Here is a 20,822-nt window from a genome sequence, read left to right on the forward strand (position 1 = left end):
ACAAGCACACAGTTCAGTGATTCAGAATACTAGTAGGAATGGGCGCGGCGGCACGCCGCACCGACCTATAATATGATGGTGTTAATAGTTTTAAGACCATACTTGAATTGATAAAAGTAATTAATACTTTGCTTTTAAGTAATGGATCAAGGTGATTGAACTTATGTGCATAAAAAGCTGATCCTGAAAATCAAGTAAATAAGCGGCATCAGAAAGAAACCAAAGTTAAGTCTGGTAATAATAACTGGCACTGCATATTGACCATCGTACGCCACGCCCGTGAGGTAACATTGGTGGTTGTAAGGAGTTTGTCACAACATTGGTGAGTGGCGACACTTAGAGGGCAAATTCAATTAGAAAATGGAGGTTAGCCGGTCTTATTAATCTATACCTGGAACTTGCTTACATAGTTCATGAAATGTCTTGCATAAATATCATAGATCCTAAATTCTATTTAGTATGCATGACAGCTCTTTTCTAGCGAGAAAAGCTAAGCAGGGATGCACAAGTACCACAGTAGGATGGGTGGTGTCGGTGTTCCCACGTCTTTGAGTTGTCAGTCCTCAGTGCCGTCATCTTCATGGTTGGATGAGAGGATGGTGTGCTCTTCACTTGGTCCACCGTGATCTTCTTTAGTAACCGATAAAACACCCATTGATGCAAAAGAGGATTCTTCTCAGCTCCTAGAGTCCTAGTGCCTCTATGATCTTTTCATCCCCTAGAATAGAATGAATTGCTTTATTAGTTGCCAATCTCTAAAACTGAGAGGGGGACTCTTCTTGAATCGCTCATAGCCTCAAACTTCCCATGTACACAAACAATCAGATATACTATGAAAATTTAGATTGTGTGTGAAATGAAAAAAGATAGTCGAACTCTAAAAGCTAAATAAGTAGTAAAGAAAAAATTCTGTGAGGGACGATTTCAGGGAAAGGACATAAAAATAGTGAAGAATTTTTTTGATTTGGGCATATGACAAACATTTTAAAAGTATAAAAGGAACAAAATTTTTGGGCTGGTAAAAAAAATCCTAGCAACAAAAAATCTAACGAATAACATAATATTATATATGAAAAGAACCAAACAAAGTAAGCAAAGAGAGGTGAAGCGTTCTTACATGGAGCAAGAACTAACATCCAAGTTTTATATGGAGAATACCGGCGGTCGACCGTGTATGTATGAAGAAATCTTTGGTGTTGCTATTGGAAGTTCAGACCTTTGGCATCTTAGGCCGCAGCCATCAACCTGTCAGGGTAGGTATTCTGTAGAGTGCCCAAGACTGTAAGGTAATGGCTAGCATTGTTTTCCTTGCAGTAGTTCCATGATGAGCAAGTGTATGTTTGATTATAGTGTCGCTCTGAGGTCTCTTCTTTCCGTCAAGGTGGAGAATCTCAACGTCAATCAAAATAGATTACCTAGTGCTGGAAACATAGGGGTACAACTACAAATGTAACCAAAACTTTTCTTTTTTGCCCTAGCTAAGAAATATATAAAAATATTTAGCTAACAAAATTGGTGTTCAATCGGTAACAGTATTGAATTTTATGTGGGCTCTCGAAAGTGTGAACCATACTGCCAACTGATATCATTGAAGCATATAAGTACGTTTTGCTGATAGCTGCATGTTAGTAATAGCTTAGAATAGACATTTTAAAATGGTTGGATAGAAGAGGTAGTATGTGCATATAATATTTTTGTAAACATATTTAGAAAGATGACTGACATATTGCAAAGAGGATATGAGAAGAACACAATCGCACAAACCAGATAGTATTTACATATGCACTAACACAGAGAAATCAAATGGCTGATTCATTTCCATACAGAAGAGTGGCAATCTCAAATATCCAGAATGAGTTGTTGACACGACTTGTAGGGATGGTAAGTATTTGCTGAAGCGCACTTCATAGAATCTTCATATAAACAAAAAGTGGATCACTCGACTTGAGATCAAACGCACATGAATCAACTAACTGGGTTGAATTTTTCTTAATGGCTCCAGCATTAAATTACTACATTGTAGAGCTAATTAGGGGAATGAATAATTAGATCATCTTTTAAAGCAATTAAGATTAATTCCTCTAATTTGACTGCTTCATGAGCACTATCTGAACACTAAAACATCATAAAATCTTACATCATGAATTAAAAGTGTATTGTTTCAAAGAGAGAGACATATGGTACTTAATTTTGCTGCTGATGCGACTGCCATAGAGCTGTGTTGCCCCTTGTGTCTAATTGAGAGAGTGAAGCGGTCTCTACACCCAATCAAGACCAATCCAGTATTACCCTGGAAGTCAATCGAAGATCACGCCGCCATGTGCAAGATTATAATAAAGAAGGCATAAACACAATAATCTGGAAGCTCCTACGACAACCTTTTCTATATTAAACATTAGCAAAAAAATAGCAGGTATAGTAATGACAACTACTGAATTATTATCAATCCAGTTTCTAGGCCAAAACATCAGGTAATACATTAGTGTTAGGACATGATGAGTGGGTGAGTACCAACAAAAATTTCAACCTAAGAATCCAATGAGTGTCACCTGAAGTGCACTAATGCCTGCCATTCAACATCAGGTGTTCCTGACTTCACCATTGATCAAGAGCCTACCGTGCCGTCGTCCAGGAGCAGCAAGCCTGCCCAGTGCATGAACCAATATGCAATTTCTGTTTCTCTGCATGCCACTCTCAATAAGGAAAACCAAGAATATGAAGCTATACATAATCATAATTCACATAATAGAACAGTCTAGGTCTCAAAGAACTCGTACAAATTAGTCTAGTTGGGCTGGCGATCTGGCAGTGTATAATCCGTGTCGTGCCAGCTTCTTGGCTTAGGTATGAACATGCCACTGGAGCTTAGTTTACTGTCATGGAACATATGACAATGTTGATTTAGAAATGCAGTGTCCCTTAAATTGAACACAACGGTACAATCTTTTCTCAAGTGCAAACAACCATGAGCTTGCTCGGAACACAACCTGTTGCAGTCTATAAGTGAGATTGTAGAGGGCGCAAATGCACAAATATGCGCAATAATTACTACTACTCATACTCTCAACAGAACACTGCATCTCTAGGCCAAATTCTAAGTAATCACTCAATTAGTCAGCATAATTAGTCAGCTAAGATAATTGTTAAATTGAGCCGACAGTTAGCCTAAACGAACGACTTAACTGATTGACTAACTGGCACCATATGGATCCAACATATAAAATGTAGGCCTACTGAGGCATGAGCTACTTTAGAGAGCTAATTAAAATGTATGGTAAGCATGAAGATTGTGGAGTCAGATCATAACTTTAGCACCAAATAAAATGTTTCTATACCTCTTAGTTGGTTGGGCTAGCTTGGTTCAGAATACTAACTGACAATCTAGCTTTCAAAATTATGATATGGTTTAATAATAAAGCCACAAAATTATGTTGTTCAGTTTTGCTTTGGCAGACCCAGACGCAGGTGTATCAATCACATGTAAAATTTCTGAAAAATGTGAAAAAAAATCTTCATTTACAAAAGGAGTGGTATTCTGATTGCCACATGAATTCTAAAGGCCTACAGGCCAAGATACGTAGAGGCTGACTCGGCAGCAGAATCAGCCGACACAGCCAGGATTAGAGGAATTTCCCTGTACGGGATCTGAAGGCATACCTGACGGTCGGAGGCCGGCCACGCCTCGGACGCGCATCACCAGGCGAGCGCGGGCACGGCATCTTGAGCATCGAACAGGGGCGGGCAGCATGGCAGGACTCTGGCGCAAATAGGGACGGCGTTGAGCCGAAGAGGAGACGCGGCGGGACTCGGCGTCCAGCATGGACCTAGAGCTGCGCGCGGCACGGAGGAACTCTGCAGCGAGCAGGGGCAGGAGGGAGCTTTGCGATGTGCGACGGAACTGCCGCGAGCAAGAGCTGCCGGGAGGTTGGCCGCAGCGAATTCAACGTCACCTAGCTGTGGCGCGTCGCCGTCGTGCTCTCCACCGAGAACTCCACGCCCACCGCTCGTGGCTCGTCGGCGGCGGCCCCGCTCGAACCTACCGCGCGCACGACCTAGAGGCCGACGACACCTCGGACGTGCACCCAGGCGTGACGGTGGCCAGGAGAGAAGGGGGGGGAGCAGCGGCAACCTTCAGCGCCCCCACCTCAATCCGGCGGCTCCGCCAGCGACACTATCCACGAGGATGGCCGCGTCAGCTCTTCCCCAATACATGTCGGGGAGAAGAGGAGGGCGCCCAGGTCCTCATCCACGCCCACAGCCGCCTCTGGAGGAGAGGAGGGCCCCAAGCTCCTTCACCGGGGGCAGCACCCGGCCAGGGAGAGAGAATAAGGGGCGCCACCAGCACCATCGCGGTCCCTTTTGCCACCGACACATATTCTCGCTTCCCCCCAAGGCCGACTTCGGCCGCGACCTGCCCAGCGCGCCGTCGTCGATGCCTGCATGGCCCCCGCGCTGATTCCTCTTGTCTAGAGCAGGACGACGCGGCCGAACACGCAGGGGGTTGGGGGAGGCCGCGATCACGGTAGCCTCCTTCTCCGTGGCCTCTTGCCGGTGAGGGTTCACCGTCTCACCTCCATACCGCCGCCGCCCCCTCTCCCTCCCGAGATCGTCGGAGGCCAGATCGACGCAGCACGCGATACCATGGCCGGCCAAGGGAACTCGGCGAGATGCCCCTCCTCGTGTGCTGCGCCTTTGGAGGTCCACAACGGCGAGCAGGCCTGCCAGCATTGCCGGCGTGGCAGCCCGTGGAGGCTATTCTCGGGCGGGGAGGAAGAGGATAAATCGAGAGAGGAGGAGAAATCCAGAGAGAAGTTACGCCGCTTTGACCGGGTCGTTCCTTTACAGCTACAACCACACAACTATGATACCCAAATGACTGACTAATAGAGGAAAAAAATTAAAAGCTCCAACAGAATTGCTAGAGAGCACCAAAGCGTACATAAGAAAAAACTTGTGGGAGTTAAACCACCATGGAACACACGTGTTGGCTCAGTATTAATCGTAAAAAATATTCAAAACTCTGTGAAAAATGGAGGCTGTTCAGGTTTAGTATAGTAATATGGCAATGATGTTTGCCCCAAAGCCATTTCATTGATTCAGAATATGGTACAAAGTTGTAAGACCCATATGACTGACGACCCAAATTCAGAGATATAGAACCCCTCCACACACACAGCAACCAATCTTTTGTTCTCCTTCTCTGCTACTAGCTAACTTCATACCCTCGGCATGGTAGCAGCAGAAATCGTGAATATGTTTGCTCCTCATGGAGCTAGCTGCGGTAGATCTTGAAGGGCTCGAGCACGTCCTCCCTGCTGGCGTCAGCGGCGTCGTACGCCTCCATGAACTCGCTGAAGAGGAACTCCCTGTACTTGGCTGGATTGGCCATCTCGTCAACTAGCTGAGGTGCCGGCCTAATGAGGCTCCCGTCCGTGGGGTGCACGTGCGTGGCCACCGACATCCTGGCTGCGGCGGAGTTGGTGACGGCGCGGTGCTCGACGCTGGCCAGCGCACCATTGGTGACGATCTCCATCTGGTGGCCAAAGTTGACGAGGATCCAACTCCCGTTGTGCCAGGCCTGGAGGCCTGCAGCGTCGGCCTGGGAAAGCAGGGTGAGGAGGCCCATTGTGACGGTCGGGTCCTGGCAGGGCGGGTAGGTTGATGCTCATGTGGGTGTCGCCGCCGCTAAGATCACCGGCGAAGAAACCTCCGTCTAAGCCGAGTCCCTCGACGATGAGCCCGAGCAGCGTCTGCGCCAGCCCGTGTTGACTAGGCGGGGAGCGAAGCCCGCCGGCTTGGACGGCCAGCAGCGCACGTTGTCGTCGGAGGGCGGGTAGCAGCGGAACTTGACGTAGTCGCGCCAGTAGCGGGTCTCGCCGCGGTCGTAGGAGGTGCTGGTGGCAAGTCGGAAGCGCTTGGTCATGTCGTAGGAGCAGTAGGGCAGCTTCTCCTCCGCCGGCAGCGCGAAGAACCCCTCCCCGCCGCCTCGTCCCGGAACGCGCTCACGGCATTTTCCCCCACGCCGTGGTTCACCACCTGGAAGAAAATGAACTCCTTCCCGGCGGCGATGATCTCGGTGGCCACCTGGCTGCGGCATTGGCCGTCGTAAGAGAGGAGGGCCCCGCCGCCGTGGAGGTCGATGATGGGGAGGGCGATGTCGTGGGAAGTGAGGCTACCGGAGAGCTGCATGGCAGCGCGCTTCTCCGGCGGGAAGACGTACCTGTCCGGCACGGTGGCGTGCGCCGCAGCGCCGGGGCATTGCACAGCAGCTCCATGCAAGATGACTACCTGTGGAGCTTCGGTCAGTTGATGCGGTGGAGAACGGGTGGCAGCTAGATCAGTTGTTGCTACAACATATGTGTGGCTAGTCCTTGTGTGAAAACAAATGGGTACACAACATGGGTTCATCGGTTGGCCAAGCAAAAAAGAATATATGACCAGAGTGGGATTTGAACCCACGCCCTTTCGGACCAGAACCTTAATCTGGCGCCTTAGACCAACTCGGCCATCTGATCTTTTTGCTTTATTATCAGTATAAGAGCTATATATCAACTATTTAAAGCAAATAAAATCAAAAATAATGTTGACCAGAGTGGGATTTGAACCCACGCCCTTTCGGACCAGAACCTTAGGGTGTGTTTGGTTTGTGCCCAAGATTACCCCACCAAAATTTTGGTTAAGCTATTCCTTGCCCACAAGTTGGCCAACATTGGCTAAAATATTGAACTAGAGTTGGTAGTGGAACATTGGCAAGCCAAAAAATTGGCAACTATCCAAACAACAACCAATCTTTTGGTTATGACCAAAAAATTGGTAGGGTATGATTTGGTAACAATCCAAACACACCCTTAATCTGGCGCCTTAGACCAACTCGGCCATCTGATCGTTTTGATGTTGAAAGGGACTTGACTTATTTGATATAGGCGTAGAGCTTTCTGTATTCACAACAGAAACACCACCGTTGAAAACAGTAATGACCTAGCAGACCAGCAAATTAAACGATGTGTATCTTCTAGCTTAAGAATCATAATGAAAATGAAACAGGTATGAAGTATATACAGATATACCCCTTTTACATCATGACTAAATTCATGTCATCATACTTGCGCAAGTACCCAACCTTTCTTATACCATACCATTTTTCTGCGTATACTCCATCCGTTCAAAAAAGGATGTCTCAACAGGAGCATTCAAATTAGAACAAAATGGTCAAAATTAGCTCGCTCTTGATTAAGTGGAAGCAAGCAGCCTCTGGCCAACACTTACCCAAACTACTTTCTCATTTAACGTTTTTCGTTTTCGTTTTTGCTGCATCCACTAGAATGAAAAAACACATCACAAACACAAGATTAAAAATAGAAAGGAGCATGACGAAACTTATTTCTCAGTGGATGAGGCATAGCACACGTTCAATTAACACCGACGATAATGCAAATACCGAGCACCAAAACCATTTAGCAATCATGGAAATAAAACATTCAGTTAGCCAGCGAATGAAACTAAACTCAGACTTGTGCGCGACAATGAAGATCACTTGCCGCCAGTGCCGGCTTTGGTCAGAGGCTCAGAGCGCCCATCCACACTGGCGGTAGCTCCCCATCTGGTGATGGTGCAACGTTGACAGCAGCGGCGGCAGCATCTTGTACACCCCGGCCACCTGCTGCATCCCTCCACCGTCTTCTTTTTCCTCCGTACGCTCTGGCGCCGCTCCTGCCCATTCCCGCCTCCATCCACCTCATGTCTCTGACATATCCCATTGTCTTCTCCTCCCACCGCCCCCACCACCAGATCGAATTTCGCAGCACCTTCAAAACGGCATATATATGATCAGATGAGTAAAGAAAGTCACAATGCCCAGCAACTTCTGAAAGAAAATATTCTGACTTGTTGCCACCAATAGTTCATGTATACCCTATGCCCTGACCAAGAAACACATCTTAATCTCTTATATAAAGGCATGGTTCAAAGAGGATATGTCATAATATCCTAGAGACCATTCTTTCTTCTGAACTGGCCTAAGCTAGTTGTATGCATTCAAAGCCAGCATGAACAATCAAATTTTCCGCATCACTCGCCACTAGCAATTGCCGCCTGGTTTACTATCTCGAAAGAATGACCATATCAAAATACATCTGGATATGTGGTACTCCCTCCGATCCATAAAAAGTGTCGGGGATTTTGTACTAAGTAAAACTTTTATACTAAGTTCTCGACACTTATTATGGATCGGAGGGAGTAGTACATTTTGCTATCTCCGGCATCATAAGTAGCTGCACAAGCTTTTTTAAACCTACTGCATCTTCAAACTTAGTAATAGACAACAATATAAAAAGGAGCAGAAGGTCAATTGTATTTCCAAATATTTTGTCCAAGAGGTCTGAGTTCTCATATGCTTTTCCTGGATAATCTTTGGACTGCAGGTTCAAATAATGGATATCACAGAGGTCCTCCTAGCTACACTTACAAACCCATTATGGTCAGATATGCTATTTTGCAGATGGGAACATAGAGTAATTTGAGGAGCAGAGTTTTCAAACATTTCTACAATCCCTACCCGCTGAGCTATCTGAAGATAACAAACACCTTGTGTAAAATTACATGTCATGAAGCATAAACCAACCTCTGAAAGCAGTAGCAATGGTGGTCATCTATTTCTATGAAAATATCAATGAAGCGTGCATTGTACGTATAAAGGGGAAAAAACAAATATTAACCCCCTCCTTAATTTCCTCGGTTTCCTGCTGTAGTAGTAGTAGTAGTAGAAGGGAAACCAGAGGACCATATAAGTAGCAAGCTAAAGGTAAAGAAGGCCTACCAACCATACTGAAATGCTCTGTAAACTGGAAGGAGCAGATATGAAGAACTAAAATTTCCAGTAAAACAAAACAGATGAACACAAAAAGAGAAGAACATGGATCGCGCTCTGTATCTAATAGCGACACAACTACCCTTGAAGAGCACATGAGAACCGTGCTCACGCTATGTATAAAAGGCTAAGTACATGCCTTCACAGTTTGCATCCCAGACCCAAGCATACATAGCCACCGACCACAATGGCAAGCCGGCAGCCAATCTAACGTGAACAGAGGGCAAAAATAGCAGACTTCACCCAGCCGAGCAGTGAACACTGGATCAGCTGTGGCACCACCCAGGGAGAAATCTCCAGTACAAAGAAAAAAAAGGGAAGAACAGATCAACCACATCAAACAAAAACCACGTGGCAATGAAATATTACTCCAGATGGGGATGTGTGTGCTAGTGTGTTTCCATTAGGGTATACCACGTAACACTACATATAAAGAGACGCACATGCTTGTCTAACCAGGGGAATTCGCCTGCAATGGAACAATCGATACTGGGAATGTGGTAATTTGCACGCCATCTGTAGGTTGAGCCTCAATTTAAACTAATTGTACTGAAAAAGTAATGATAAAAAAATAAAAGAAATCTTGAGTCTGCCAGTTGATTGCAGCATCCCGATAATAAAACTAATTAGAATGCAGTAACGCACATTGTAAATTTAAAGAACCTGGGGAAATTGATAGATCTGCACCTCAGCAGCAGATCTCGTATTCACTCTTCTCTATGTAGTAACACACATTGTAAAATTCTATGAAACTCAAATACTCATCTCTCTATGGTTCAACTATCTAACATATATTGACCTAAATTAAAGACATGCTTGTAGATGCATAGTTCTAAACAAAATGACAGCAACAGAATCAAACTCCACCTCATGACAATCTAAAAAAACAAAGAGGAATGCAGGAAAAAATTGTATGTACAAGTAAGCTTACTGGAAAAGCACCATAGCTCTTCAAGTCAGACCCACTTAGTGCTTCGTTTCTGTTCAAAAAAAAAAAAAACTTAGTGCTTCGTTTTTCTCTTCTCAATTGTTTTAGGTGAAACCAAATATGCGGCTAGGATTGCGGAAGCAGGGATAAAAGTAGATATTTTACATATCCCAATTCTAGGATGGGATCATAAAAAATTGTGAACAATGCTACTTGAAAATGAAAGAGAAAAAAATACCCCTAAGCTGTTCTCTCATTCTATCCTATGGCTTGCAGCTTGTGAAACAATGACTCCTCTGTCACCGATCTAAAGGTTGCAATGCATCTTTTTAAATTTGCTAAGAGAGCATAATAAGACTTCAGGGTAATGTGAATCGTGTCAGGTTAGAAGTTTAAGAATTGGTTTCGCAAGAGTGGTTTATCTGTCACACATTCGCTTCTTACGATTTTTGAAATTCTTTATTTTCATATAGAATAAGAAAAAGGAATGATTGCTTCAATAAGATTTACCGTGTATACTCAGTTACAGAGCACATCAGCATTAAGTTGATGAGGCATCTGAATACAAACATAATGAATACCACATACGGACAGTTTGTAAGGAAATTCTAAGGTGGTAACAAAAGTATAGCTGGATGTATAAGCATAACATAATTTCCTTACAAAATGGCTTATCAAATACTGGATACCCAAGTTTTTTCTTGAAGATGTAGACCTCAAAGTATACATACTGTATACTCTCAAATTCCACGGTTGTCATAGTACTTATTTCATCTCCAATGAAAATTCAGAGGTTTCCTTTAAAATAAAATAAAGGTTTTTTGATAAACAAAAAATAGGCATTCTCTTGCAAAAATAGGCGCATGTTACCAACTATAGGCACTGAATATCCATTACATGAACCATCCAGTTATCCTCTCTGTTTAGTGCAAGCAGCCAAGCACACACCGAGCACGTAAGAAAGGCAAGAATAAACTACGATAGATGAAAAAACCGGAGTGCTAGCATGTTGCCGTGAGATATACAAAATCCATGGAACAAAGCATAGTCAAGTCAATGCAATAAGAAAAGTAAATAGAGAGAAGGATAAAGCGATGGCCATGTGATGTAAAAGGAAAAACACTGCATCTGCATGTATGTGGTAATCTACTATATATAGAACTAAAATATTCATATGTACACTAAGGTAGCAAATTTAGAGACCTAGAGTTATTTGGGTTTCTAAAAAGGCTTACATTTCGGAACCGAGGTAGTAGCATGTAACTTCAGTTAAAAAACTTATAGTGCGTAACTGAAAGATTACTGGATTATCTCAATCTTAATGTTATCTAAAATTACCATCATAAGCACATAACCTGCTGCAATTATCGCAGAGAAAAGCAACAATAGTATAAGCATGACACTTTCCTTGCTATTTGCAGTAATCTGTCATGCAATCCAAATGTTAAGTCGCAATCATTTCTTACTCGGGAAAGGAAGTTACCCTCTCGTTTGAGAATAAGATAGTCCTACTGCATCAGTTTCAGAGTGTCATACTGGCATTCTGGCAGGAAACAAAAACCTGCAGAAGCAAGATGAAACAACTCAAAATAGTTCAGCCATCATGAATTCCAGGGCCTACAGGATGACAGCAAACTTGCAACAGAAAAAGTTATAGCCTGGTGAAAGTTAAATTGGTTCGGAATATGTAAAACTCAGCTTTTGGGTTTTTGTCTTGCAATACAACATGAATCAGAACAAAATAAATTAAATAAACTCATTCTTTTAGTGTTCTGCTATACTGCAACTGTGGCAACTGTACAAACAAAAAAAAAACGAATCCATAGTTGTAGCATACCAAATAATCAAGTGACATTGCAACCATCATCTAAGAGGGAACCTAGAAAAGAGAGATAAACATACCAATTGACATGGAGCCTCCTACGGTGAGAGTTGCATTCTCTTAAAAGCAATGTTCAAGAAATCGGTAATCGTTAACTGCTCGGCCGGCTTGAGTTAATGGATTAATCGGAAATCGGCCTATTGACTGATTTAATCGGTCGGCTATTAATCAGTGGAATTTTTTGAAAATTGCAAATTTCGAGCACTAAAATGTGCTCTATTGAACGAGTAAATGCAAAAAAAAAAAAAAAATACAAAAACAATATTTTACACGAGATTATCTTGAGTAATTGAAATGAACGGACATGTAAATCATTGCGAACCTAGGCAGTCACACATGCAAAATGTTTGGTCGAACCTGGCAGCCACACAACAATAAAAAAATAGGACAGCACTATATGTTGCATACTAGCAATAGTGCAGTACATCACGGCAGTCTATATTAAATAGCAAGATGAGGAGACGTGCTACTCCTAGTCTGCTACATGCGCTGTCGGAGGTGAGCTATGGTGCGGCGGCGATTTAATCCTGGCAATGAAGACGGAGGAACGAAGAGTCAAGCAGCGCTAGTTACCGAGGGCACGGAAACTGTGCGGAGGCGGTGGGTCAGGCGGAGAATGGAATTTCTTTGACGTCTTGGCTGACCGGTTAATCGGTTTCATCCCGGTTAGTCACCTGTTAGACTGTTTAATTGGCACCAGCGACTAAACCATCCGAATAGCCTTATTTGGCACGGGCACCTCACGATTAACAATTAGTCAGGCGAGTAATCGGCTACTTGGCAGATTTTTTGAACAATGCTTAAAAGCCATTTCAATGTTAAATTGATTCCTGAAAAGAAGAACCAAAAAATCGATGAAAACTCAAACTATTGGGGTGTAACAAATCTGGGAAGCAACATGGGTGCTCACGTTCAGTTATGTAAAAATGACATCGTCCCCCACCAAATCAAGCAACAAGTGTGAATGCGCGAAAGGCTAAAAATGGCATCGTCCCCCACCAAATCAAGCAAGTATGGATGCGCAAAAGGCCATGATTCCACACAAGTTGAAGATTAAATCTGCCATTCAGCAAGCCAAATGACCAATAGTCTCTCCATCATGCACAATTGCACCCTCTGATTTCTAATGTGAATGCATGATATTATTTGCATGGTTAACATGCATGCCTACATATTAATTGGGCAAAAGAAAAACCAGTGTGTGAGAGAGACTTACTGGTCAGAGATGCAGATGAGGCATCTCCACGCAAGCGAGGAACCAAGCTCCATGAATGGCTACAGCTGCACCTGGTGACTACACACGCACGGCAGATGTTGCCACTCATGACGGCTCCGATGCTGAATACAAGCGATCGCTGCAATGGAGGGAAGCCATTCTCTGACGATCAGATCAGTGTCGATCCCATGGCTTTCCCAGCGGTGATGTATTCCCTTTTTACATACTATGCAAAATTCTTTCTGCAGCTATCCTGCACGGGAGCATTAGGTGCACTTCGCTGTGTCTGTCAAAGCAATACTGAACAAAGGAATGCTGACAACACAACTATTATGCATTGGATTGGATTAGTGATAGTTTTCAATCATATTTCTCGGTACATTACAGAGCATGACTATCATAGTTTGGCAGTGGCTAAAATAGTACAATATCACACCACCAACATTAAAAGCAATGAAAATGGGCATTATCACACTATAACATTTTGTATCACCTAGCTGGTATTCATGCATCTTCCAGCATCTCACCCTTTCCGCAAAGCACAATCAACCTTTAAGGGTTATTAGGAAACAAACTAAACCAAGTGTGGGTAACATGTAATCTTTAGAGTCTGGCTAACAATAGTACTGCTAATAAGAAAGTAGTTTCAGATTTGAATATCGGCAGATAATAAGGACCCTCTGAAGATCATACTAATTCATTTACACATTCACAGGTTGCTAATGGTTCAAGTCTTTGCATCACCATTTAGCTATAAATATGATAACACAGACTAAACCTTGCAGAAATTGAGCTAAATAAGTGGTCTGACAATTAATTCCGTCATCTTTAGTTTTCATTACTGAACCTTGAAAAAGGGAAGTAGGAAAGAACTGAAGGATGCTCTAGAGAACTAAAGAACCTTAATTGTATGAAATGAAGAGGTTTTGTAAGTTCATCGCTGTATGTTTTGGTAAACCAAGGGCACAAAATACAACATAACTTGCCTGAAAGACATAAATGTAAGTCTTGGTATACCAAGAGCACAAACAACAACATAAATTGCCCCCCAAAAATTAAAAGGTTGTGTAAATTGAAAATTTGTGCAAAATGCATTATTTTCATGAATTGTGTAACTTGCAGGGATTAAATCTGATGTGGAAAATTTTAGGCTGGAGAGGATAAATGGCGAAGTGCAATATCTTGACAGTTGATACTATCCTAAATTCATATAGCATAAATGTTTATCTGGCCATAATGTGAATTTTTACGACTACTAGAGAAAGTTTCCGATTTGTGTAGATACTACTCCCTCCATCCAGAAAGACAAGGCGTGCACATTTTTGAAGTATATGGGCTATCTCAGACACAATGGAACCATTTAATAATGTTTTAATACGAACCAAACGATATCAATTTTCTATCATTTAATCCACATATTGTCGGACAAAGTCCTGGTAAAACTATATCTAAGAAAGAAGCGCCTTATATTCTAGATGGAGGAAATACGAAAGAAGTCACAAGCCTACAGTGTCCACTCTGACAGCCAGAACAGTAGTAAACACAACTACATCAGACTAGCTATCACACTACTTTCAAAGAGAAATTTACCACTTGCAACACCTAGAATGAGCACACATGTAAGAAAAAGTTGACGCAAGAAAAACTATGGAGAAAAGACCAAAAGTTTATCTTGAACAGAGATTCTACCAATCTACCTTGCTTCTATATTCCATACCTGATGCTGTATGTTGGCTCACAGAGTCACGCCAGGGCGCAATTATCAAATGTTTAACTTCACATTTGTGTTTTCTCTGTCCATTCACACTCAACCCATAACAAGGTTAACAAAAACTAACAGTACGGATTCCACACAGCATACCAGGAAACAATAATAATTTTCTTACAATCAGAAATTCAAGTATGACTCGATACTTGACTTCGACGTGCCAGAACAAAAAGTAACTGTTAGCCCTGTTTTATTTGCAAATATTTGACCATTAGTGTAGTCACTCCTTCCATTTATAACCTGATGACCAAGAGTATCATTGTGTTTGCTATCTACATTTTATAGCTGATTAGTGGCATAGAGCATTTTTTTGCGAAAACGCAAAAGCCTTGCATTTCAATGCATTGATAGAAAAAGGAGTTTACTTATTTACAAGCTTGCGACAAGCCAACACCGCACCAAACAACTCAACCCACTAGACCTAAGCAACTGCGGGGATCAAGGCATTTAAGCCAATCGTGCCGGCGGTGGCCCAAGATCAAGCTTCGGATCGAATCGTGTCGAGGAGACTACTAGAGTTAGGCCTCGCATTGTCGAAGATGATCGCGTTGCGCAGTTTCCAAATCCACCACACAAATAACATAACAAGCGTGAGGATGTTCCCTTCCGCAAAGCGCGAGGGGTAGATTGGATAGCGGCCATCCACCACTCCACGAAGTCATAATAGTATAGAATCTACATTGGATAGTGGCATAGAGCATGACCAGACCTTATCTTACTTCTAGAGAAAGACTTGCAGCATCCTAATTGTATAGAAAATAGTAACTCTGCACCACATTACATGAGATAATAGACTGTGAATTGAATACCTTTGCAGTCCTTCGCCAAGCACAAACATAACATGCCGAGCTAAGACCTAAAACACAAGACCAAAACAAAAGTAATTAAACTGCAAAACAGATATACACAACCAATAAAGCAAGCTCTTTGAAGAGGTTTTGTAAGCCCATCGCTGCATGTTTTTGTAAGCCAAGGGCACAAAATACAACATAACTTGCCTGAAACACATAGATGTAAGTCTTGGTATACCATGAGCACAAACATAAATTGTATGCTGAAATATAACTTGCCTGAAACATAAATTGCAGGGACTGAATCTGATGTGGAAAATTTTATGCTGGAGAGAGGATTAATGATGAAGTGCATTATCTTGACAGTTGACACTATCCTAAATTCATATAGCATCAATGTTTATCTGGCTATGCGACTTTTTACGACTACCAGAGAAAGCTTCCGAGTTGTCTAGACACTACTCCCTCAATCCAAACAGCCTGAGCAAGTTTTCAAAGTATATGGGTTATCTCAGACAAAATGGATACCATTTAACAGTTTTTAATACGAGTCCAACGATATCAATTTGTATCATTTACTCCACATACTGTCGGATAAAGTCCAGGTAAAACATAAATCTGAGAAAGCACAAGCGCCATATATTTCTAGAAGGGGAGGGAATACCGAAGAAGTCACAAGTCTATAGTGTCTGCTCTTACAGCCAGAACAGTAGTAAACACAGCTACATGAGACAGCTATCACACTACTTTCAAAGAGAAATTTACCACTTGTAACACCTAGAATGAGCACACATGTAAGAAAAAGTTGATGCCAAGAAAAACTATGGAGTAAACTCCAAAAGTTTATCTTGAACAGAGATTCTACCTTGCTTCTATATTCCATAACTGATGCTGTATGTTGGCTCACACAGTCACGCCAGAGCACAATTATCCTTTGCTAGATATCCAGCATCCACAAACCTGCAAAGCAAAAGTGAAACCAAAAAAAATGTTTAACTTCACATTTGTGTTTTCTCAGTCCGTTCACGCTCAGCGCATAACATGGTTAACAAAAACCAACAATACGGATTCCACACAGCATACCAGAAAACAATAATAAATTTGTTACAATCAAAAATTCCAGTATGACTCAATACTTGACTTTGACATGCCAGAACAAAAAGTCACTGTTAGCCCTGTTTTAGTTGTAAATATTTGGCTATTAGTGTAGTCACTCCTTCCGTTTATAACATGATGACCAAGAGTATCATTGTGTTTGGTATCTACATTCTATAGCTGATCAGTGGCATAGAGCATGACCAGACCTTATCTTACTTGTAGAGAAACACTTGCAGCATCCTAATAGTATAGAATCTAGTAACTCTGTACCACATTACTTGAGATAATAGATTGTGAATTGAATAGCTTGCTTGTCCTTCGCCAAGTACAAACAAAACATGCAGAGCTAAGACCTAAAACACAAGCCCCAAACAAAAGCAATTAAACTGCAAATCAGATATGCACAAACAATAGAGCAAGCTTTTTGAACAGGTTCACAAAACATACGAACAATGAAGTGTCGCTTGCACAATAGATGGATCATAATACCCCATGAGTGTCATTGCAAGGCAATCAAAGGTTGCACCTTACTTGTGTACCCAAGCCGCATGGCATGATACACAAAAGACAGAACATGGACTCATGCCAATATAGAAGTAAAATGGCAATCACAATCTAATTTCTCGTCGCAGGCGTCTATATTTCTCCTGCATTCTCAAGAGATCTCTAGAAATCTGCTGATTCCCTGTCAGCATCAACCCATTCAGGACACGGTTGAGCATGAACCTCCTGGGCAGGTAGCCTCTCTCCACCATCTCCATCACCATCCTCGCAGCCATTGCCATGTCCTCGGCCCTCTTGCGCACAAACATTGCGCTTATTATGATATTGTACGTATCTTGGTTGGGCAGGCAGTCCTCTCCTTTACTCATCCTCTCAAACAAACACAGGGCCTTGTCGATCTCCCCTTCCTCAAATGAATACCTTATTAGAACATTGTATGTCTGAACGACAGGCTCGCAGCCTTCACTCTTCATCCTCTCCATGAGCTTCATAGCTTGGTCGATTTTCGCAGCATGGCAGAGGCCCCGGATCAAGACGGTATAAGTAACCACATTAGGTGTGAGATCCTGCTGGAGCATATCGTCAAACACCGTCAATGCATCCTCCACGTTTCCCTTCTTACATATGACTTGAATAAGCGCGTTGTAAGTGGCCACTGATGGTGTGCAGCATCCTTCTTGAGACATTTCATCGAACAGTTTGCGTGCTTTGTCGAGCTGCCCAGCGAGACCCAGCCCATGAATGACTGTTGTGTAGGAGACAATGTCAGGCTTACTACAGCTCTCGTCTTTGCTCCCCCGCTTCTTCATCTGGAGGAAGAAGTTCCACGCGTGCTGTACCTGTCCAGCGCGGAAGAAGCCCTTGAGGATGATATTGTAGGTGGTTTTGGTGGGGGCGATGCCGGACTCGGCCATCTGCCGCAGCAGGTCGAGCGCGCGGGAGGTGTCCTTGACGCGGCACCAGCCGTCGGCGAGGGTGTTGTAGGTGACCACGTCCGGCGGGAAGCGGGCCTGGAGGGCGCGGACGAGGGAGGCGGCCTTGGCGGCGTGGCGCGACTTGGCGAGCGCGTCGAGGAGGGAGTTGAAGAGGGGGAGGTCCTGCGTGACGCGGTGGGAGCGGTGGAGCGAGAGGAAGAGGCGGACGGCGACGTCGGGCCTGCGCTGCGAGGCGGCGAAGCGCTCGAAGAGGATGGGGAAGGTGCGCGGGGTGAAGGGCAGGCGGAGGCGCGGGAAGAGCGCGAGGATGGAGTTGGTGAGCTGGCGCGGGTGGCGGAGGCGCGCGGAGAGGTCGAGCGCGAGGTCGATGGTGCAGGGGGAGACGGCGTGCGCGCGGGCGGGCAGGTGGAGGAGCGAGTGGAAGAAGAGGAGCGCGCGCGGGGCGTGGTGCCAGAGGAGCTTGAGGACGGAGTTGGCCACGGGCGTCGGGAGCGCCGGCGCGACGGCGAGGAGGGACGCCGAGAGGGAGCGCGCCGACGCGGTGGTGAGGGTGGACGACGGGTGGTTGAGCACGACGGCGGCGATTTGTCGAGCGGATGGGGATGATGTGATTGAAGGCGTGGGGGAGAGTGACGAAGCCGAAGCTGGAGGAGGCGGCGGCGGCGGCATTGGGGATCTTCGGGGCGTGGAGGGAGGAGAGACTGTCAGTTAGGGTGTGTTTGGATTGTTACCAAATCATACCCTACCAATTTTTTGGTCATGACCAAAAAAAGATTGGTTGTTGTTTGGATAGTTGCCAATTTTTTGGCTTGCCAATGTTCCACTACCAACTCTAGTTCAATATTTTAGCCAATGTTGGCCAACTTGTGGGCAAGGAATAGCTTAACCGCCAAAATTTTGGTGGGGTAATCTTGGGCACAAACCAAACACACCTTTACACAAGACAAAGGCGAAGGGCATGACCAACGGGGGCATATGCATGTTGCTTCCCCATCAATCCACCTAGGTAAAAGTCAGGTGGAGCATCTACCGAAACTACAAGCTTCCAACGCGAGCTGCACCCTCTGTGATCCACCTCCGCAGCTTTTTCTCACCCGGTCCCCTCTCCCTCTCAGGTTTCTTCCGTATGTAGCCCGTGTGTGCATACCTTTTCCTTTGCTTTATCTCTACAATTTGTTTTTGGCATGGAGGAGGTCGCCTCCTCTGCAAGAGAACACTTTGCTCTGCAAGCTGCATGCAAGGCTATCCTGGACCATCCGATCCTACGTGTACAGCTGGGGAAGCTGTCCAGCGTGGAGCGTTGGCCATGCCCGAACTGAATTCGCAAGGGCGTTCGCTAGTACTGTACTAGACATTTTGGGCGACTGCTAGGCGTCGGTCGCCGGATTTCCCGGTTGTTCTTCGGGTCGTTCGATCGCGATCCGACGCTTAGAATCAGCCACAGCAGAACTTTTATATTTGGCCCCTTTCTATTTTGATGAATCAACCCGCGGTCTTAGTTTTCTCCACAGGATCGAAAGTATGTATCCAAACCATCGAGATATTTATAGCGAAGGACATACCTGAAGCTACATAGTATTGCAACAAAATCAGTCTCTCTACGTACAAAAAAAATATACTATTACAACAAATTAATAAAATAGATTTCAAAAAAAGGAGTGTTATAAAAATGATTTAACAAAAAGTTTATTTTGCGGCAGATTGATTACAACAAAATAAATCTTGTAAAATCTACAAAAATAAGAAATATTTACAACAAAAAATACCACATATTTTGTAGCAACTAAAAAATAGCTAACCAAAAATTTCTTTATCTAGATTGATTTACAACAAAAAATTATCAACTGTTTCTACAAAAATTACAATTGATTACAAAAAAAATTAAGTTATTATCAATTATTATTAACAACTAAATCAAGAAAAAAAGTTATACGTTTACAACAATATTCAACGGCAATATCAATATTATTTTTAGCTATTTACAACAAAAAAAATCATATGTTTTTGTAGCAATGGAAAAGTGGTTAACAACATTTTATTTTGGTATAAATTGAATGACAATAAAAGTCGCCATCTATTTGAACGAAAAATACAAACAATTACAACAAAATCCACAAACTTGTGGCAAACACCCATATATACATTACAACATTTTTCATGTGCTTTTTCCTCAAAACTTATGCGTGTTATTTACAAAAATAAATAAGGTATGCAACATCGAGGAAAATCTGGCGTTTTCCATATCATTTTGTAATAGAAACATGCATGGATATTTTTGGTGCCTGGGTGGTGGTGGGCTTCAGCATAGCTAGCTTTGATGGTGGTGGGCTTCAGTGTAGCAGACCTGGTGGTGGTGGGCTGTAACGTACATAGATGGTGGCCCAAAAGGGGGCAAGCAAGGAAGCGATCCGGACGACCGATCTTTTGCTCCGATCGGTCGCCGGATGCGAAACGTTTTCCCGTTTTTTGAGGTAATTGCACCAGTGGTACAACAATTTATTCTTCACGGGCATTTTCACACAACATGTTAGAAAATATGGTTTAGTGGTTGATACGTCTCCGACGTATCGATAATTTCTTATGTTCCATGCTTGTTTATTGACAATACCTACATGTTTTGTTCACACTTTATGATGATTTTATGCATTTTCTGGAACTAACCGATTGACGAAACTCCAGAAAGACTCCAGGGACGCCGCCGCCATCGCGAAACTCCAATTCGGGGGACAGAAGTCTCTGTTCCGGCACCCTGTCGGGACGGGGAATTGCCCCCGGAGTCATCTCCACCGCCATCTTCACCGCCATCGTTGTCTCCATGATGAGGAGGGAGTAAT

General features: G+C 43.6%; 1 protein-coding gene, 1 long non-coding RNA gene, 1 other non-coding gene and 1 pseudogene across 19 annotated transcripts; all 4 read right to left on the reverse strand.

Annotated features, from left to right (window-relative positions):
* Window positions 1–323: 323 nt before the first annotated feature.
* Window positions 324–4,771, reverse strand: LOC127306675 (uncharacterized). The gene is made up of 2 exons (XR_007854800.1): window positions 1,118–4,771; window positions 324–718 (listed from the first exon to the last, which is right to left on the reverse strand). It is a non-coding gene; the product is annotated as an uncharacterized lncRNA (long non-coding RNA).
* A 501-nt stretch (window positions 4,772–5,272) lies between these two features.
* Window positions 5,273–6,408, reverse strand: LOC127310161 (2'-deoxymugineic-acid 2'-dioxygenase-like; annotated as a pseudogene).
* Window positions 6,409–6,434: 26 nt separating this feature from the next.
* TRNAL-AAG (transfer RNA leucine (anticodon AAG)) lies at window positions 6,435–6,515 on the reverse strand. Its single transcript has one exon. It is a non-coding gene; the product is annotated as a tRNA-Leu (tRNA).
* An 877-nt stretch (window positions 6,516–7,392) lies between these two features.
* Window positions 7,393–18,705, reverse strand: LOC127306673 (uncharacterized). Of its 17 annotated transcripts, none has more exons than XM_051337358.2 (6): window positions 17,076–18,705; window positions 16,317–16,411; window positions 12,893–15,516; window positions 11,278–11,355; window positions 9,798–9,846; window positions 7,393–7,805 (listed from the first exon to the last, which is right to left on the reverse strand). In XM_051337358.2, exon 1 carries the CDS (start codon window positions 18,655–18,657, stop codon window positions 17,158–17,160), a length of 1,500 nt encoding a protein of 499 aa, XP_051193318.1. In that variant the 5' UTR covers window positions 18,658–18,705; the 3' UTR covers window positions 7,393–7,805; window positions 9,798–9,846; window positions 11,278–11,355; window positions 12,893–15,516; window positions 16,317–16,411; window positions 17,076–17,157. The 17 variants fall into 17 exon arrangements, with proteins under 17 accessions (XP_051193318.1, XP_051193313.1, XP_051193310.1 ...); XM_051337353.2 differs by having other exon boundaries at window positions 17,001–18,705; XM_051337350.2 differs by having other exon boundaries at window positions 16,997–18,705.
* Window positions 18,706–20,822: the final 2,117 nt, after the last annotated feature.

This window comes from Lolium perenne, chromosome 6 (genome assembly GCF_019359855.2).
Source record: "Lolium perenne isolate Kyuss_39 chromosome 6, Kyuss_2.0, whole genome shotgun sequence".
Classification (NCBI taxonomy): Eukaryota; Viridiplantae; Streptophyta; class Magnoliopsida; order Poales; family Poaceae; genus Lolium; species Lolium perenne.